Source organism: Pholis gunnellus, assembly GCF_910591455.1.
Source record: "Pholis gunnellus genome assembly, chromosome: 18".
Classification (NCBI taxonomy): Eukaryota; Metazoa; Chordata; class Actinopteri; order Perciformes; family Pholidae; genus Pholis; species Pholis gunnellus.
Genome location: NC_136545.1, coordinates 19525583 through 19541786, shown reverse-complemented (window position 1 = coordinate 19541786; position 16204 = coordinate 19525583). Strand labels below are relative to the sequence as shown.

The 16204-nt window shown below is 43.7% G+C and overlaps 1 protein-coding gene across 2 annotated transcripts in view; it reads left to right on the top strand.

Annotated features, from left to right (window-relative positions):
- adamts6 (ADAM metallopeptidase with thrombospondin type 1 motif, 6) overlaps positions 1 to 16204 on the top strand; it is a 51716-nt gene that overhangs the window by 20589 nt on the left and 14923 nt on the right. For both annotated transcript variants that reach the window (XM_079179481.1, XM_079179482.1), the window contains 7 exons: positions 1 to 65; positions 3710 to 3817; positions 6424 to 6569; positions 7924 to 7987; positions 10393 to 10495; positions 12227 to 12360; positions 16072 to 16195. The exon at positions 1 to 65 is cut by the window's left edge and continues 77 nt beyond it. In XM_079179481.1, the coding sequence (XP_079035607.1) occupies positions 1 to 65; positions 3710 to 3817; positions 6424 to 6569; positions 7924 to 7987; positions 10393 to 10495; positions 12227 to 12360; positions 16072 to 16195 (744 nt within the window). The remainder of the gene's footprint in view (positions 66 to 3709; positions 3818 to 6423; positions 6570 to 7923; positions 7988 to 10392; positions 10496 to 12226; positions 12361 to 16071; positions 16196 to 16204) is intronic.

Here is a 16204-nt window from a genome sequence, read left to right as displayed (position 1 = left end):
TGTACGATGCAGACGAGCAGTGTCGCTTCCAGTATGGAACCTCCTCACGCCAGTGCAAGTATGGGGTAAGAAACCAGCATCTTTCATCTTCCCGCCGACCCACAGGGGCATCGCTGTCTTATTGTTTGAACTGCTCGTGAAACTCTAGTTTTCTAAGTCGTACATTCTCACTGTGGCGTTGCACACACACAGGACTGGACATGGAAAGGATGTAAACAAATATCTTATTCAGATATGAACAGTGCTGAAGCCAGCTGAGAAAAAAACATCCATAAATCAATTATATTCACAAGTTATTAGACCTTAAAGGATATTAGCGATATCGTGGCTCCTTCCTCTCTGTGACAACCTGCTTTCACTCCGCCATCGAGTGAAGCTAAGAGACACTTTGGATGAAAATAGATGACGTCCAAATGCAAAACCCCCCCCGATCCGAAGGTAACTGATAACACAAGCTCCATTTTCATGTCTGTTAAATCTCCGATCTAATACGAGGTGTTGATGTACAGCTACGGCATGTTTCGGTCCTTACTGACAGCTTTCTTCAAGTTAATATTTCCTTGTCGAGATTAAAAGGCGGGTAAACATCGCGAGGAAGATAATTGTTTTATTATCGTCCGACGACCGGAGCTGCTTCGTGGGTGTCTTTCCACGCGGTGCCTTATTCTCCTTTTTAATCTACAAACGACCCAGATGAAGAGATGAAGGATGGAAGTCAACACTCCCCTCATCTTTAAGTCGGTAATGATAATGAGAAAACCTCAGCGCATGAAGTGACACAGGCAGTGAAAGACGAGGAACAACCAGGCGGTAAAATGAGCGGCTGAAAGAAATCCTCAAAGATTTAATGAACAACAGCGTGATTTTGTTTTGCGTTACGTAAATATTGGAGGAAAAGGAGGACCGAGATTAGCTGAGATCACAGAGTTATTTCATTTCATTGAAAGACAGCAGATTATAACGGGCCCCAAAATCAAGCCCTGTCATTTTGGCTCCTAAGCTCATAATTGTGGTTTGAGATCGGCATGAAAGACACACATTTATGAGCGGATTGGATTCCAGCACGGATTCAGCGGAGCTGGATTGGAGTTTTTTATTTCGTCTGACAAACAGATCTATTGCATCGCGGTTATTCCCATCTGGGAAAGCGATGCCCTCTGCGACGGCTTACAGGACAGACGCGACCACAGAAATGGATAAAAGGTCTAATGAGAGGAAGAGTCTGGTTTCTGAAGCCCAGCCGGCTGAACTTTTTCCACATTTTGATGAACGTTAGTCGTATTTTCTTATCATTTTCTGCTGCGAAAGAAAACAGCGATGGGAAACGAGGCAAAGTTTAGCCACAGCACATTAAAGTTTATCTCTTAATATTACAATAAATAACGTCATATTGTCGTTTTAATATTTCATGGTGAAACAAGTTTGGTTTAGACTGTAAGATAACAACATGATTTATTGTGTTTTTCAACCACAGAAAACTATAAAATTCTAACATTCATTCATCTTCAGGACAGGATGGGAATTTACCAGCACACACACACACATGTGTTCAACTGGGTTAAACTGGGAACAGTAATGTAGAGCAGCGGTTCCCAACCGGGGGGTCCGGACCCTATAAAAGGTCACGAGGTGATTGTTCAGATCAGGAAGTTCTGCTGAATAAAATGTTGTTTTATTCTTCCCACCTTTTCTCTCATTGTTGCGTAATACTGGATGGTTAAATGCAGAATGAGATACAAAAATAATCCCTCTGTCAACACATGAAGTGCAATTAAAACGTAGCAAACAGGTGGAAGATTGTAAGCACGCGTCCATCAGGAAACTACAAAAATGGCGGCGAAAAAACCCCTCATTGAGCCGTGGAGGAGGGGCCAACTCCGAATGTTTGTTTACAAACCGCAACCGACAAATCTGCTCATCGTGCCTTTAAGAATGGTTTCGTTTCCCCAAATGATAAGTTAGTCGTAAACTTTGGTTCATGACCAAATTTCTGCAAAACTAATTTCCGTGCTGATTAGCATATGTTAGCATGCCAGCACACTACACTACGGACCGTCTAGCTGGCTGTAGGCTCTTCTCTTTATTTTTTTTTTTTAGATTTTCCTTTAAATACACGTCTGTTAAGTCACCGTCTATCAGCCAAATGGTGATTGAGCCAATGGCCCTCTGATGAAAGCCCTTACATTCCCAGTATTATGGACGGTCCCATTCCGATCTCCGGGGGAAAAGAGATCCAAAAAACATAGCTGCAGTTACCGCAGTTGGCCACAGGTGCCGCCAAAGAGGACAAAACAGAGATCTTCGAGATTGTAACTTTAATGATGATTTGGTGGGTTTGAGGCTATGATTGGATCAAATCAAACAATCTAAGAAGGGAGCAAAGTACCAAAAACGATTGAGCAATACAAGAGTGATATTTCGCTGTATATGGCCGACGACACCTTCGCGGGCCTTCAACCCAACTCCGAACTTTTAAAGAACCGCGGGGGGTCCCACACACTCATCACAGCGTGAGACTGTGTTCAGAGGTGGGAAAAGTAACACAGATGTCCAGAGAGGAAGTTCAGCGTGATTTACAGCAATAATTTGGTCATTTTTTTAGGCAAACGTGACACTGTGAGTTGAAGGTATGAAAAACAAACAAACCTTTGACGGCTATATTAGCGAGGCCCTTTACTCAGTGCCCCTGTTCTTCTTCTTCTTTTTTTTTTGTATCGCCGGCTTGTTCTCTCGTTGCGTAAATCCATCGGGCCCACGTCCACGTTAAAGGCCGGGCCGCTGACCTTTATAGTGAACTGGAGACCGCTTATTGAAACCAGCTGGCAGAAGGGGAAGCGCTGCGACCAGAGATGTGCCAGTTTGCAGCTTTATTTAATCTGGATAGGCTCGGGGAGTCGCGGGGCCGCGGCGTATATTTACTGACCCCGGGGGTCAGAATCTATGCGCCGGATCGTAACTCTTTTTCATGAGCCCGCTCTTCTGCCGTACACAATTGTCCCGTAAAAGCCTTTTGAAGTGGAGACGCGGGGGCGACCCGGCTCGGTTTAATGGGAAATCTAATGCGAGGTTGTGCAGAGCTGTCCTCGTAACATGTGTTCACTTTATGGTTTTATTTATTTGGGGGCAACTTAGTGCTGTCTGCTCGCTATCTCCCTCTCACACACACTCCCTTCCTTTATCCATCTAAATGGATTCTCCTTACGCTCCAGACTCGCGGATTGAGGAGGAGAAGACGGACATGTTTATTCAGACCGCTCAGTAATACTAAAGATATTTGTTAGGCCCACAAGTCGTCTTTATCTGGGACTTGGGAGGCCTGTTGCTCACTCTTTTATTTCCCCGAAGAAGCAGAAATTTGATTTCTTGAACTGATGTCACGGTCCCGTGTGGTCCTGAGGTGAACGTGAGCAAACGTTAGTCACGGTGTTGATCCAGCTGACTCTTCATTTCTCATAAGAGAACATTAACGGTGAACCTCGGCGTGTTGCTCAAGATGCACCGTGATCCGAAGCACATGGGCTCCGAACGTTTCTCAATGTTGTCTCATCAACTCCTCCCATTTGATCTTCAATCTCTCAGATTAATAGATGAATATCAATGTGTTTGGAGAAGAAAAACATCAAATGCTACCCGATAAATCATCCTCACCTTTCCCCAGTCTGCCCGAATTGACTTATTCTGACCAACTTGCTTTTGCCTTCTTTCCTAGGAAGTGTGTAGAGAGCTCTGGTGCCTTAGCAAAAGCAACCGCTGTGTAACCAACAGTATCCCTGCAGCAGAGGGGACTCTGTGCCAGACTGGCAGCATTGACAAAGGGGTAAGTCATCCAGTGTTTCTCATGCAGTTAAAAGACTCACCACATATTACCGAGCGGCATCTGGGGATGAGTGTGGTTTTAAAGATATCCCTCACCCACGACGTTAACACAAACCTCTGACCTGTGATCTCTCTGCTAGCTGACGAGGGGAAGGGGTTTTGAATAAAAACAAAAGTTAAAAGTGATTTTATTTGGCATATAACAAGCGATATTAACACATGGGCACAGGCTTAGGACTTTTTTGTATTCCCCCCCCATTGAAATTAAAAGATATTTTAGCAGCTTTAATTAATTTCTAGAGACAATCGCCAAAAATACACCGTTTATCACAGCCAGAAGCTGGTGCTCAGTGAAATATCGCTGTTTTATTTATATCCGTCATGGGTTCATGACTCCTAAATACAAAGCAATATATACGTTGGTTTGAATTGTGAGTAATTAAAGATTTATTTTCACATCTTAGATCTTGTTTGATTTGATCCAATGACGCCAGATTCTGTCCAATCAGAGCCTCAAACCGCCCATATTTACTTTTGGTTGCTTTTTTCCGATGGAAGCGTTCGCGGACCGTCGGAAAGTTGAAGATCCAACGATGATGCTGGTTTATAAAGCTTCTGGCTGTGATGAGCGGTGTATTTGTGGTGATTGTTTTTGAAGAAAAACATGCTTTTCAATCCCGCCGGCGGGCTTTTGGGGTTCAGAGACGCGCCGGTATCGGATCGGTACACGATGTCGGCGAGACACAAAGTTCAGGTATCGGAAAGGAAACAAATTGTATCGGACGACTCTATTAAAAAAACCTTCTCTGTGTGCAGAAATTAGTGTTAGCTCACTGCCTCCACTTGCATCTGTTCCTCTCTGGAACGGTGCGCCGGCCCCTGAGTGTGATCTCATGCTATGCACACACACACACACACACACACACACTGACAGACATGCGGGCCAGGCTTGAGGTCATCAGCCCACTGTTGATGCCAGCCAGGTTAGGGGGAGACAGTTTTAACACGGATTACGGCGGCCATTGTCACCGGATGGTCCGAGGTCTAAAAGGAAAGAATAGCAGAATGTCACGAGCTGTCACCCGTGATTACCATTAGCTCAGTGGAGCCTTTGAGGACCGGGGCCCGCGGACAGGGTCCTGGACAACACAGGGGGCCCCAGGTTGAGCCGGGGGGGCTTTGGAACAGCTTTCGGAGCAGCTTTAGGAGAGCCAGTGGCGTACCCTGTCTGCCCCCGCCGGGGGGGAACGGCTTCAAAGGAATATGAATGTCAGCCATTTCTCACCCAGCGTGTAATGGAGAGAGGCCCTTCCAACAGGAGCCGGGAGAGAGGGTGAGGGCAGAGGGGGGAGGCGGGAGAGACACAGAAACTGACCGACAGAGAGAGAGTTTTATTGTGTCATTCAAGGGGCCTCCGTGTCTCCACCGGTCTCCCTCCTCCTCCCGATGCTAATCTGGTTTAGACGGCGTCTCAGGACGTGAATGAACAACTCGGAGAAGGAGGGACGGCGGCCCTCACCTTGACCCGTCCCCGTCTTCTTAACCCACTGACACAGTTGGAGAGACAAAGGGGCCGATTCTGATCCCCTCTTCCCTCCGGAGCTGTGCACACAGCTTAGCACGAGGCTTAAGACGCTCCTGAAACACGGCACGGTGCTTTTCCATCCCTCACCTGCCTCGGACGCCTCCTCACGCTGCTCAGGAAACACTCAACGACAACACGAACGCATGCACAAGCAGTTTAAGAAGCTGCTCCGTTAATTAAGCTTTGATAGGAAAGAATGTGTTCAAGATCATTATAATCACACAATTGTTGGAGTAAGAAAATGCACAAAAGAAAAGAAAACCTATTCTATGAATCTCAAATAAATTAGCATTTAGCATCTTAGCAACGTAAACGTGAAACTGTGATGAAAACAATTCGGTTCCTTCCAACGTTCAAGTCGTATTTAGAGCTGGGAAATAAGGACGTGGTTAGCTTAGCTTAGCATAAAGTGTGGAAGCAGTGGGGAAACAGCTAGCCCGGCTCTGTCCAAAGTGAAAAAATACGCCCACCAAATACATGTGTCTTAAACTGATAAGATGTTTAAAATGCTTTTTAGAATACGTACGGCTGTAGCAGCAAAACCCCTGAATGCATTAAATTGAATTTGTTTGATTGGTTATGAATTCATCGTTTGATTTGTAAGAGGAAGATTGTGATATTTCTTTGTCTCGCTGTAATAAGACAGAAACAGAAAGTTAATCTTCTCACAGCACTCTGGGAAAAAACAAGCAACTAAGCACAAATCCCTAAATGATAGGGCCAATGGTGTAGTCACAAGTTAGTGTGTGTGTGTGTGTGTTTAAAGAGAATGTGTTATTGTATAACACATCAGTCAGAGTCTGTATAGTCTACATTTCACTACACACAGATTTATTGTGAGCTCGAACACAACTAGAAGCGACACCGAGGTATTCTGTGTTGTAATGATGTCATGGTGACGTCTCTAAAACAATGTGTCTCAGAAATGACTCAACTCTACTGCCTGAAGACTCAAAGCCTCTCTCTCTCTCTCTCTCTCTCCCTCTCTCTCTCTTCTCTCTCTCTCTCTCTCTCTCTCTCAGTGGTGCTACCAGGGGGACTGTGTGGCGTTCGGTACCTGGCCTCAGAGCGTGGACGGAGGCTGGGGGCCCTGGTCGACGTGGGGGGAGTGCAGCAGGACCTGTGGGGGCGGTGTGTCCTCCTCCATGAGGCACTGTGACAGCCCAGCGTAAGTAGGCAAAGTAAGCCACAGCAAGCTGAACACACACATCCAGGTCCTGCCTACAGGTGTGTGTGTGTGTGTCTGTGTGTGTGTGTCTGTGTGTAGGCTGTGTGGATGTATGTTGCACCTGAGTGGGAGTAGAGCTAATACGTCTCTGACGCAAGTATTCCTCCGTCCAAGGGAAAAACTCCCATAGTGGCTCTTTCATTACAGCATACGATGACTTTTTCTTAAAAACAGTAACAGACGACCCCAGGCAAAAACATTTTCATGCACTTTTTTTAGTCTATTTTGCTTCCATAACATGTCTTCATTCAGACTAGTGGAAAGAAAACATCCAAAACACACATTTAGATGTTTATTTTACTACTTTGTCTGTTTACGTCTGTAGATTTCTTTACAGTTTCATTCCTCTCTATATTCTGAAGGTTTCTACAGAGGGCTTTGTTCACATCTATACAACACTTTATTACCAAACAAACTTTAGATTTATGGAGTGATACAAAGAGATATCCAAAAAACCTTTGTCATTTAAATCAATTAATCGATTAAATGTTAGTTGACTAACATTTTCTTCGGTCGAGGACAGCCCTCGTAGTGTTTCTTCTTCTTTCAAAAGACGTCTCGCTGCAGAGAAACAGACATAAAATCCCCTGAAGAGAGTTCATTCAAGGTCGTCCTGGACATCTTCGAATGTAACTACAAACACAGACGTTCGTCCTCACGATGTTTAAGCCGCACCGATGTAGCGCGTGCTAAGCTAAGTCAAGACGCAGCTCTCTCTCTGTCCTGTTTTGCGTCTTTATCCTCCTTCCAGCGTTGCGTTCCTTTGTTTGTGGGAGTCTAGATATTACGTCAGACGGGTCATGGGGAGACACGAGAAGAGAGCCGGGGTGAACCAGAGGGAGGGGGGGGGGCATAATGTGGAACACCTGTGTAAGGTGATCGCTGGCGCTCGGTGAGGAAGGGGAGGCAGAGAAAACACCGGCCTCCAGCACATTCATTACTTAGTCGAGGAAGAGGAGGCTGACGAAGGTGAGGCGAAGGATAAAACCCGTCCACAGACGTGCGGAGTCGACGAGGAGAGAAGGAGAATCTAAAATGTCACACTTCAGAGCTCTGAGAGCAGCTTTGGGTTTCATGAATGAATCACCGGCTCACACACTCAGCAGGAGCAGCAAAATGCACAAACACACTCTGTCTTCTGGCAGAGACACTTTTTTTTTTTCACCAAAAAATGTTGCTCACTTCCATTCGCCAAAAAGATGATTTTTTTTTTTTTTTTGTTGTAATGTTGTGATTTACGGTGCTTGATGTGAAGTGTGTCCTCTCTCATTTCATTCTCCTGTGTGTGTCTCAGCCCGTCTGGAGGAGGGAAGTACTGCCTCGGGGAGAGGAAACGTTACAGATCTTGTAACACCGACGTGAGTTTCTTCCCTGTTTTTTCTTTTTACTCTTGTCTGCGTGGTATTTAGAGCAAAGTATACAAGCGACTTGGAGACTAAACTGTCCTCCTGATGGATGCTCTGGTCTGTAGAGGGGACTGAGATAGTCCTGACTGCTGCACAGCGTGTTATCTTACAGGCTTTATAAGGAGCATGTTAGCGAGCAGCGCCGCGCTGCCTTTAAGCTTTCTGACATGTTTTCAGCAATTCAATATTTCCCCCCGAGGACTTCTGTGTTCATTCGTCTCTTTGTCACTGAATAGTTCACATATTGTTTGTGACATTTCACTTGAGTCGAGCGATGATGAAAGTTTCAGAGCACATTTCGTGAAAAGCAGTTTTTAATTATTTCTTTTAGGTCTGGAGCAAAGCTTTAAACAAATATTTAACATTGGCTGCAAGCTGAGATCTCTGTTCAACTATTTTTTAGGTGGGTTTTTTTTTCACAAGGTGAAAATTGAAATAGTGAGGGTCCTGGTGGACGTTTAACCGCAATTCTTAAAAATAACAGCCGAGAGCAAGCGCCGAGTGTTTTCTTTGGAAAACAAACAACATCCCCAACCGCTATTTCATCACACTGACCACACCTAGTGCAGGGAAATGTGTGTGTGAGCACCAGATGTACACACACACACACACACACACTTACATGCATAAATGCTATTTTGACATTGATCAGCCGTCAGATAGTATCTGTGAACGGTGCCTCCGGCCCTTCCTGTTGCTACTACGTCTGTCCTGTGTGAGGTCACTTTGTATTGTCAAGCTGCCTCCGTTAGCATGACGCTACATGCAGCAGCCTCTCTGATTGGATGCAGGCCCATTAAAGGGCAATTTAGTGTTATACTTCCACAACGTTTGGGAGACAAAAAGGCATCGACTCAAATCACGTTGTGCAGAACGAACATATTGAAAATATACACTTAAGTGTACAACAACTTGAATCGTCACCTTTGGGCTCTGGGGTGATTGTCAGAAGCTAAGCACCACAGAAGAAGATCCAGTTCCAAAGAAAAGAGTCCACTCCTCCACACACCTCTGCACTGATTTATTTAAACAAGAGTCGACGTTTTGGTCAGAAGGACCTTTCTCGAGACATATCGAGGTCCCCGTGACATACACATAAACTTTTTCTTTTTAGTTTTCTGACATTTTACGGACGGAACGATAAATCCGAAACACGAGCAGCAGGTAGATCGATGATACTTACTGGCAGCTCGACTGATGTGATCTTTGAAGTTCTTTCCTCCGTTTCCAACACGTGTTCTAACATGTAAATCTCATTTTGGGCCACGTGTCGTCTTTTCAACACACACTTGTGATAATATTATCCTGCCTCTTCGGACTCGATCTGCATGTTTGATGTGCGAGTTTAAAGCTGGCGTTGGAGAAAACACTCGAGCGGTAATGAAAGTGGAACGCTTTCAGCATGTGAAATACAGCTCTGACCCGAGAGCTTTTATCTGTCCCGGGGGAGAGTGTTTGGGGGTTTCTAAGGACCTTTTCACACCAATAAAGTGTTTCTTTCCACTTTTTCCACTTTTTTTTTTTTTTTTTTACTGGAGCAACATCAGCTCACCAAAACAAAGCAAAAAAGCCTTCACATGCAGAACACACTGTTCTCAATCAGGAGATCCAGAAGGCTCGTCTGTTTTAATGTCCGAAGATCAAATGGGACATCTCATGCAGACTTTGTCCAGCTGGTAATAATGATGCTGTCTATGCAAATAAAAACATCCCAGAGTAATTCACAAATGGTAAAAACTAACGAGCCTGCGTCTTTAGATCTTTAAGAAGTTTTAGCTCCTTGACTACAAATCATGCAGTTTTCTTTCTGACGTTTTTTTGAATGCATGCAACAGATTTCTGGATTTATGGGTGTTTTTGTTCCAGTTATGCATCACTTTCCATTAATTTTTCTTATGACATGAAAATCAGTTGGCAGACTCTTAAAACTTTGCTTTGTGTAATCCATCACAGTAAACATCAAGTTTATTTCTTTTTTTTTCCCTCAGTTACATAATCATAGCTGGGTAATGTTGGCAGTTTAATAGGGAATTGATTAGAAAAGTCTGTCGTTGCTTTACTCCACAACAGTCTTTAATACTTATTGGAAAATATTTTGATGTCAATAACAACAAAAGAAAACAGCCTCCAGCCTCCATGACATCACGAGCGTGATCAGTGATTTAGTAAATATGCAAACATTTGATCCATTTTCCCAGTCAGTCTTTCCATCTCGTCTGCTGTTGGGGGACTGAACTGAAGCGTCTGTTCATAGATGTCCGTGTTGTGTGGAGATGAATAAAATGGTGAGCAGTCATGTGGAGTTTACTTGGTACTCTAATTCTTTTAAAATGTTTTCTCTTTTATTTATTTTTTAGGCCTGTCCCGCAGGATCTCGTGATTTCCGAGAGAAGCAGTGCGCCGACTTCGACAGCATGCCTTTCCGTGGGAAGTACTACAACTGGAAGCCGTACACCGGCGGTGAGTTCAGGACCGGGTTGCACCAGCTGTTCGTAAATCCTTTTAAAGCCCCAGAAGACTCGGCTTCGCTGATTGATTGAATGTGGTTCAGGGCTTTCGATATGTTTGTGTGTAAAGTCCATCTTAAGCTCCAAGTAAATAATAACTAGTTTGAAACTAGCAGTTACCTAAATCAAGTACAAATAAAATACCGTACCTCAGTGTTTCCCAAATGGGGGTACTTTGGGGTACGCTGTTGACTCCCAGAGAGGAGGAGCTCTGCTCCTGCAGGAGGAGGAGGAGGAGGAGGAGGAGGAGGAGGAGGAGGAGGAGGAGGAGGAGGAGACACTGCTGCTGCTGCCGGGAGCTGAGCTCTCCTCCTCCCTCCGGAGCTCCGACTGCAGGTCCAAGGCTGCAGGTGAAGCCGGATCTGGGCCTGTCCACGGTGGACCGGTCTCTGCTGGAGGATCTGGGTCTGTCCACGGTGGACCAGGTCTCTGCTGGAGGATCTGGGTCTGTCCACGTTGGACCGGTCTCTGCTGGAGGAACTGGGTCTGTCCACGGTGGACCGGTCTCTGCTGGAGTCTGAGCTGAAGGAGGTTCTGGTGAACCTGCATGAGTTCATCTGGTTTCACCAGAATCCGACCCGGTGGCTCCGATGACGAGCATTAAGAATAACTCTATAGAAACAGACCATCTTCTCTCTGATGGTCTCTTTACTGATGGAGGTCTGATAGAGGATCAGGACTACACTGAGACTGGTTCATATAGAGGATCAGGACTACACTGAGACTGGTTCATATAGAGGATCAGGACTACACTGAGACTGGTTCATATAGAGGATCAGGACTACACTGAGACTGGTTCAGAACCAGATAAAGTTCCTCACAGTAACTTTAGTTTAGTGATGTGTAAATCCTCGCTCAGTAAACTCGGCTAACGGTTATTTCATGCAGCTGGCTGCAGAATCTTTCATACATCTAATCTCCTCTAAGTGCTGAGCTGTAAAAATGTTCCTCTTTGCGTCACAGGTGTCTGTCTTGTGTACCCGGTGAACACCAACAGTGGGACGGTCTCTTTGATGGGAACAGAATTCTTCAGATTCCTGCACACTGTGCTGCGTTCGGAGACCCTCGCTGGTCTCCCGGATCGTTTCCACCGCGGGGAGATTTTCACATTTTTTGACAAACGTCCTGACGCACTTCGTGTCAAGAGTCTCTTGGCGGGAGTTCAGCGGTACATGCTTTGTGTCAGTCTCCCAACAAATTCTCTCTGACGTCTTTCAGGTCATGGAAAATATCCACTTCGCTAAAAAAAGAAAAAAACGCGAGAAAAAGTGATAAAAGTTCGAAGCATGTAAACACGGCTTTTGTTTTCTTTCGGCTTAAGTTGGATCTCTTTTATCACACGGGGTCTGTTTTTGTCGAATCCATCACCTCCTGACTCGCAGCGCTCTGTGAGCTGCCAGCCTCCATGTGTAAACAGCAGATAACCTGCGCGTTGATGTCAGCCGGGTTGTTGTTGGCAGCGGGCGCCGTCTCCGTCGGCGTTACAGTGACGTACGGCTCGGGGAGGTTTTTTAGATCTGAAGCACCGCTGACTTTCCTCCACATGAGTATTATTGTCAATAAAGTGGAGAGGAGATCCCCGAGCTGGCTTCAACATCTCTCGAGTTGTGCGATTTAGCATTCAGGTCATGGAGATAACCGTGTGTCTGTGTGTGTGTGTGTGTGTGTGTGTGTGTGTAACCAGGTGGTGTTAAGCCTTGCGCGCTGAACTGCCTGGCAGAGGGTTATAACTTCTACACAGAGCGCTCTCCTGCCGTCATAGATGGGACCCGATGTCAGGCCGACTCTCTGGACATCTGCATCAACGGAGAGTGCAAGGTAAGGGGGCGGCGTTTTCTCAGATATGGTCATTTGAAAAAAGCCTAAAGTCACGTGTTCATACTTAAACAATGAAACCCACATCATAATAAACCATAGTTTTCCTTTAACCACCACTCGGCCAACATTAGGCGGAAATCTCAATGATGATTTGGCTTCAAACTTGATTGAAAATCTGTAAACTTTCACTTCTTTTTGACAAGAAAATCTCAACTTACTGGCTTTTTTTTTTGGTTGGCACTTTCACCCGCATGTCACGGTCGTCCTCAGCGGATGCAGTTATGATGTGAGTTTGCACCTGTTGTCATGTGACCAAAAGTTCCACAAAACAGGTCACATGATGAGCAAACACGCGCTGAGGAAGACTGTAAGATGTGGTTGAAAGCTCGGGGAAAAAAGCGAGTAAGAGGAAGTTGAGACGGTCACGTTGTAGTTTAGTTTTTTCTTTTCATACAGGGGTTGATCTTTTCAGTCATATAAAAATACTAAATAATTATAAATGTAAAGAAAAGCCGCAGAGAACATATTCTACTGAAGAAACGACTTATTGTTATGAATATTTGATCGATCCTGTTTCCAATCAGGGAACTTTGCAAAAACGTGAAATGAGATGTAGATGCACTAACTGGCACTGTGCCATCCTAAATCCAGTATTATTATTGACTGTTTTACTTGTGAAATGAATGTCAGAGGCAATAAAAACACCAAGCATCTCCTGCCCTGAACACATAAATTGAGCCACCGCACGATGACTTAATCCTCAGTGGGCTCTTGTGGTCGTTTGTGCTGCTAACCTCCGATATTTGGTCAAATTACAGCGAGAGTGACATGTTAGCTCAACATTATCTGAGCTGAGAGGTTCCTCAGCTGCAGCGCCAGTTATAAAAAAAACGTTTTAAATCTTTGACCGCACAGTTTACTAGATTGCTGATTGCGTGAACACGACTGCCAAAGCAGAAAAAAAGCCGATTCTCCAGTGAACAGTGAAGAACAATCGAACCTTTGAGTTTCTGTTTGTGGCTTATTGTGATGGAAGGACTGGCTCGGCTTTCTCTGACTCTTATCGGGCCTCTGCAGCCGCGGCAAGAATTGTTTTGTGACAAAACAAACACAAAAATCATTGTTGTGATTGAATAATGATTTTATATAAATATATATATATTTAAAAAGGCTGATTTAATAACATTTTATTGAAAGGAGTTGGCAGTCGGTGCTCTTTGTTTCCACGAGCATAAATCATTTTGTACGGTTTGTGTGTGGATGAGGGTGCGTTGTTCTGAGATGCAGCTGAAATAACTTTTTGGTTCCTCGCTCTGAATATTTGCTTTGACTTACACCCGACCGTACGATTTGGCGTGAAAATGCGGCGTCTGTGCCAACGACATTACTTTGATTTTAATGTAAAAACACAACATGGTGCGTGTTTTAATGGGTCAGAGGATTGTAAGAGGTGGAATATTCGCCACCACAAGGAGCATAGCAGGTTTATTTCCACACTGGATCCAGCGCGTCGTTATATTTCAGAGGCCGCCGGCTCTCCGGGTGATAAATCTCCAGAACGCCGTCTGCTTGGAAAGCTTTCAGAAACTCTGCGAAAAGCTGCGATGCTGTTTACAGGTGCTGGAGATACGGAGAGAGATTATGAAAAGCCGAGGGGAGGGATGGTGATAAGAGAGAATAAAGAAGTGGGAGATCCAAAGGAGGAGTGGAACAGTAATCCTCCCTGTTTCACTGTCACACAGCATCACCACTAATCTCTGACATTCATGCTCTGCTTATTATCAACTAACCTGCAAATCATTTTCTAGATGAATTGTTTGATCCGTAACTTGTTAAAACATTTCTCCTGTTTTGTTTGACCAGCAGTCAAAAAGCCCAACAATATATATACAGTTTGTGAAGATATAAAACAGAGAAAACCAGTAAAATCCTCACACTGGAGAAGCAACCAGATCATCATCAATTATCAGAAAACTTGCATTTTCTGTTGCAGCTCTAATACAGTTACTCTCTGCTAACAATCCCAAAATGCAATCTGTTGCATTTTAAAAATGGAAAAATGACAGCTGTGTCTCTGATGACGCATAATGATGTCATCATCACTGCTAATTCATTGGTTGATGAAATCTTTATTGTTTTGTTATTTGTATTTTTTATGCTGTCTCAAGTCTCAAACATATTAATTCTACAATTCAGGTCATCTTTACTGTTTTTATATCTTGCATATAAAACAAAACATATTCTTGTCATTCCAGGATTATTATAAAAGAAACAAACAACTATAAAAGTTATAGCTGTGTTTTTAAGAGGCAGGATGATTAAAGTTGTTGTTGTTTACACTGAACACATTAACATACAGAGAAAATAAAACGGTTAACTTTAAAAACACTGAACACGGAGAGCAGAGATGAAAAAGAGCAAATGTCTCGACGTTTTGATGTAAATTGTATTAAAGTGAACTTGGAAATACTTCCTTTGTACATACTGTATATATATATATATATATATATATATATATTGCAGTAGACCGAACCACAGACTGGACCTAAAATATAACAAATATTTCCATAATGCTAATTTGCCCTAATGAGTCTATAAACCGCTGGTGTTTGAGCCCTTAAAGCGGGGAAATAATGAAAACACGGCTCTTAACCTGCTCCAGCTTTAAAGCTCCGAGGCATCACTGTACCAATCAAGTAGCGATGAAGCAATCACTGCAAACTGAGCACAGATATCATATTTAATGGGCTCCATACGGCTTTGCATATTAAAGCTGATATGAAGCCAACAACTTTTCATCTGTTACGCCGGCTAGTTTAAACCCGTCATGTTTTATGAGCGCTCACATGTTTTACATGTAAAAACCTGCCAAGTTAACGGCGATTATGATCAATGTAGCTGTTAAAGGATCAGTCTGGAGGTATTCTTTGTTTTTCTTACTGTCAACAGATCCCATTAAATGAACAAAAGCAGCCATATAGTCTGCCGCTAATAGAGTCGTAGAGTAATCAATCACTCATTTCTTTCATTTTAATTTAATTTAATTATATACAGTCTATGCCCATCTTAACAAAGCTGCATTCTTAATCATTCAACCCGTGATCAGAGTACAAGATAAAATAAATACATTTGACTAAAATGTCAAAATAACGTTTTGGCGAGATTAGACGAACTGAAATATTCAATATAATCTTATGAGAAGGGACTAAGACTAAATAAACAAATCGCTGTCAGAATTAAAGTAATGACTAAAAGTAGACTAAAATGTAACGACATTAACTAAAACGTTTTAAGGTGTCCTCGACTAAAGTTTGACTCAAACCATGAAAGTGACTAAAATGACTAAAATGTGACTAAAACTAAAAAGCATTTTTGTCTAAAGAGGAAGAATACATCTAAAATAGCTGCCGACATTTACTCTGGTGATGTCAATTTCCTCATCTAACTCTGCAAGAAAGCGAACAAAGGCACAAAGGGGACAATGTGACGCGTTACAATCTAATTTGTGGACTAATTGTGTTCAGTTTGTAAGTTTACGTTACGGAAACGAACCGTGAATCAACAATGGAGATCCGGAGCGAACGCTGGATTTGGGGAAATCGTTGTGGACACCTTTAGTATTGAACTTGTATTTTTACAGCCTCTAAAACCTTGAACCCCATTTTTTCAGTCTTTAAATTTAAACTTTCTCTGCTGTCTCTGACTTCAAAGCATGTGGGCTGCGACAACATCCTGAGCTCCGACGCTAAAGAAGACCGATGCCGTGTGTGCGGAGGCGACGGCAGCACCTGCGAGGCGACAGAAGGACTCTTCAACGAGTCTCTACCCAGAGGAGGTAAACTCA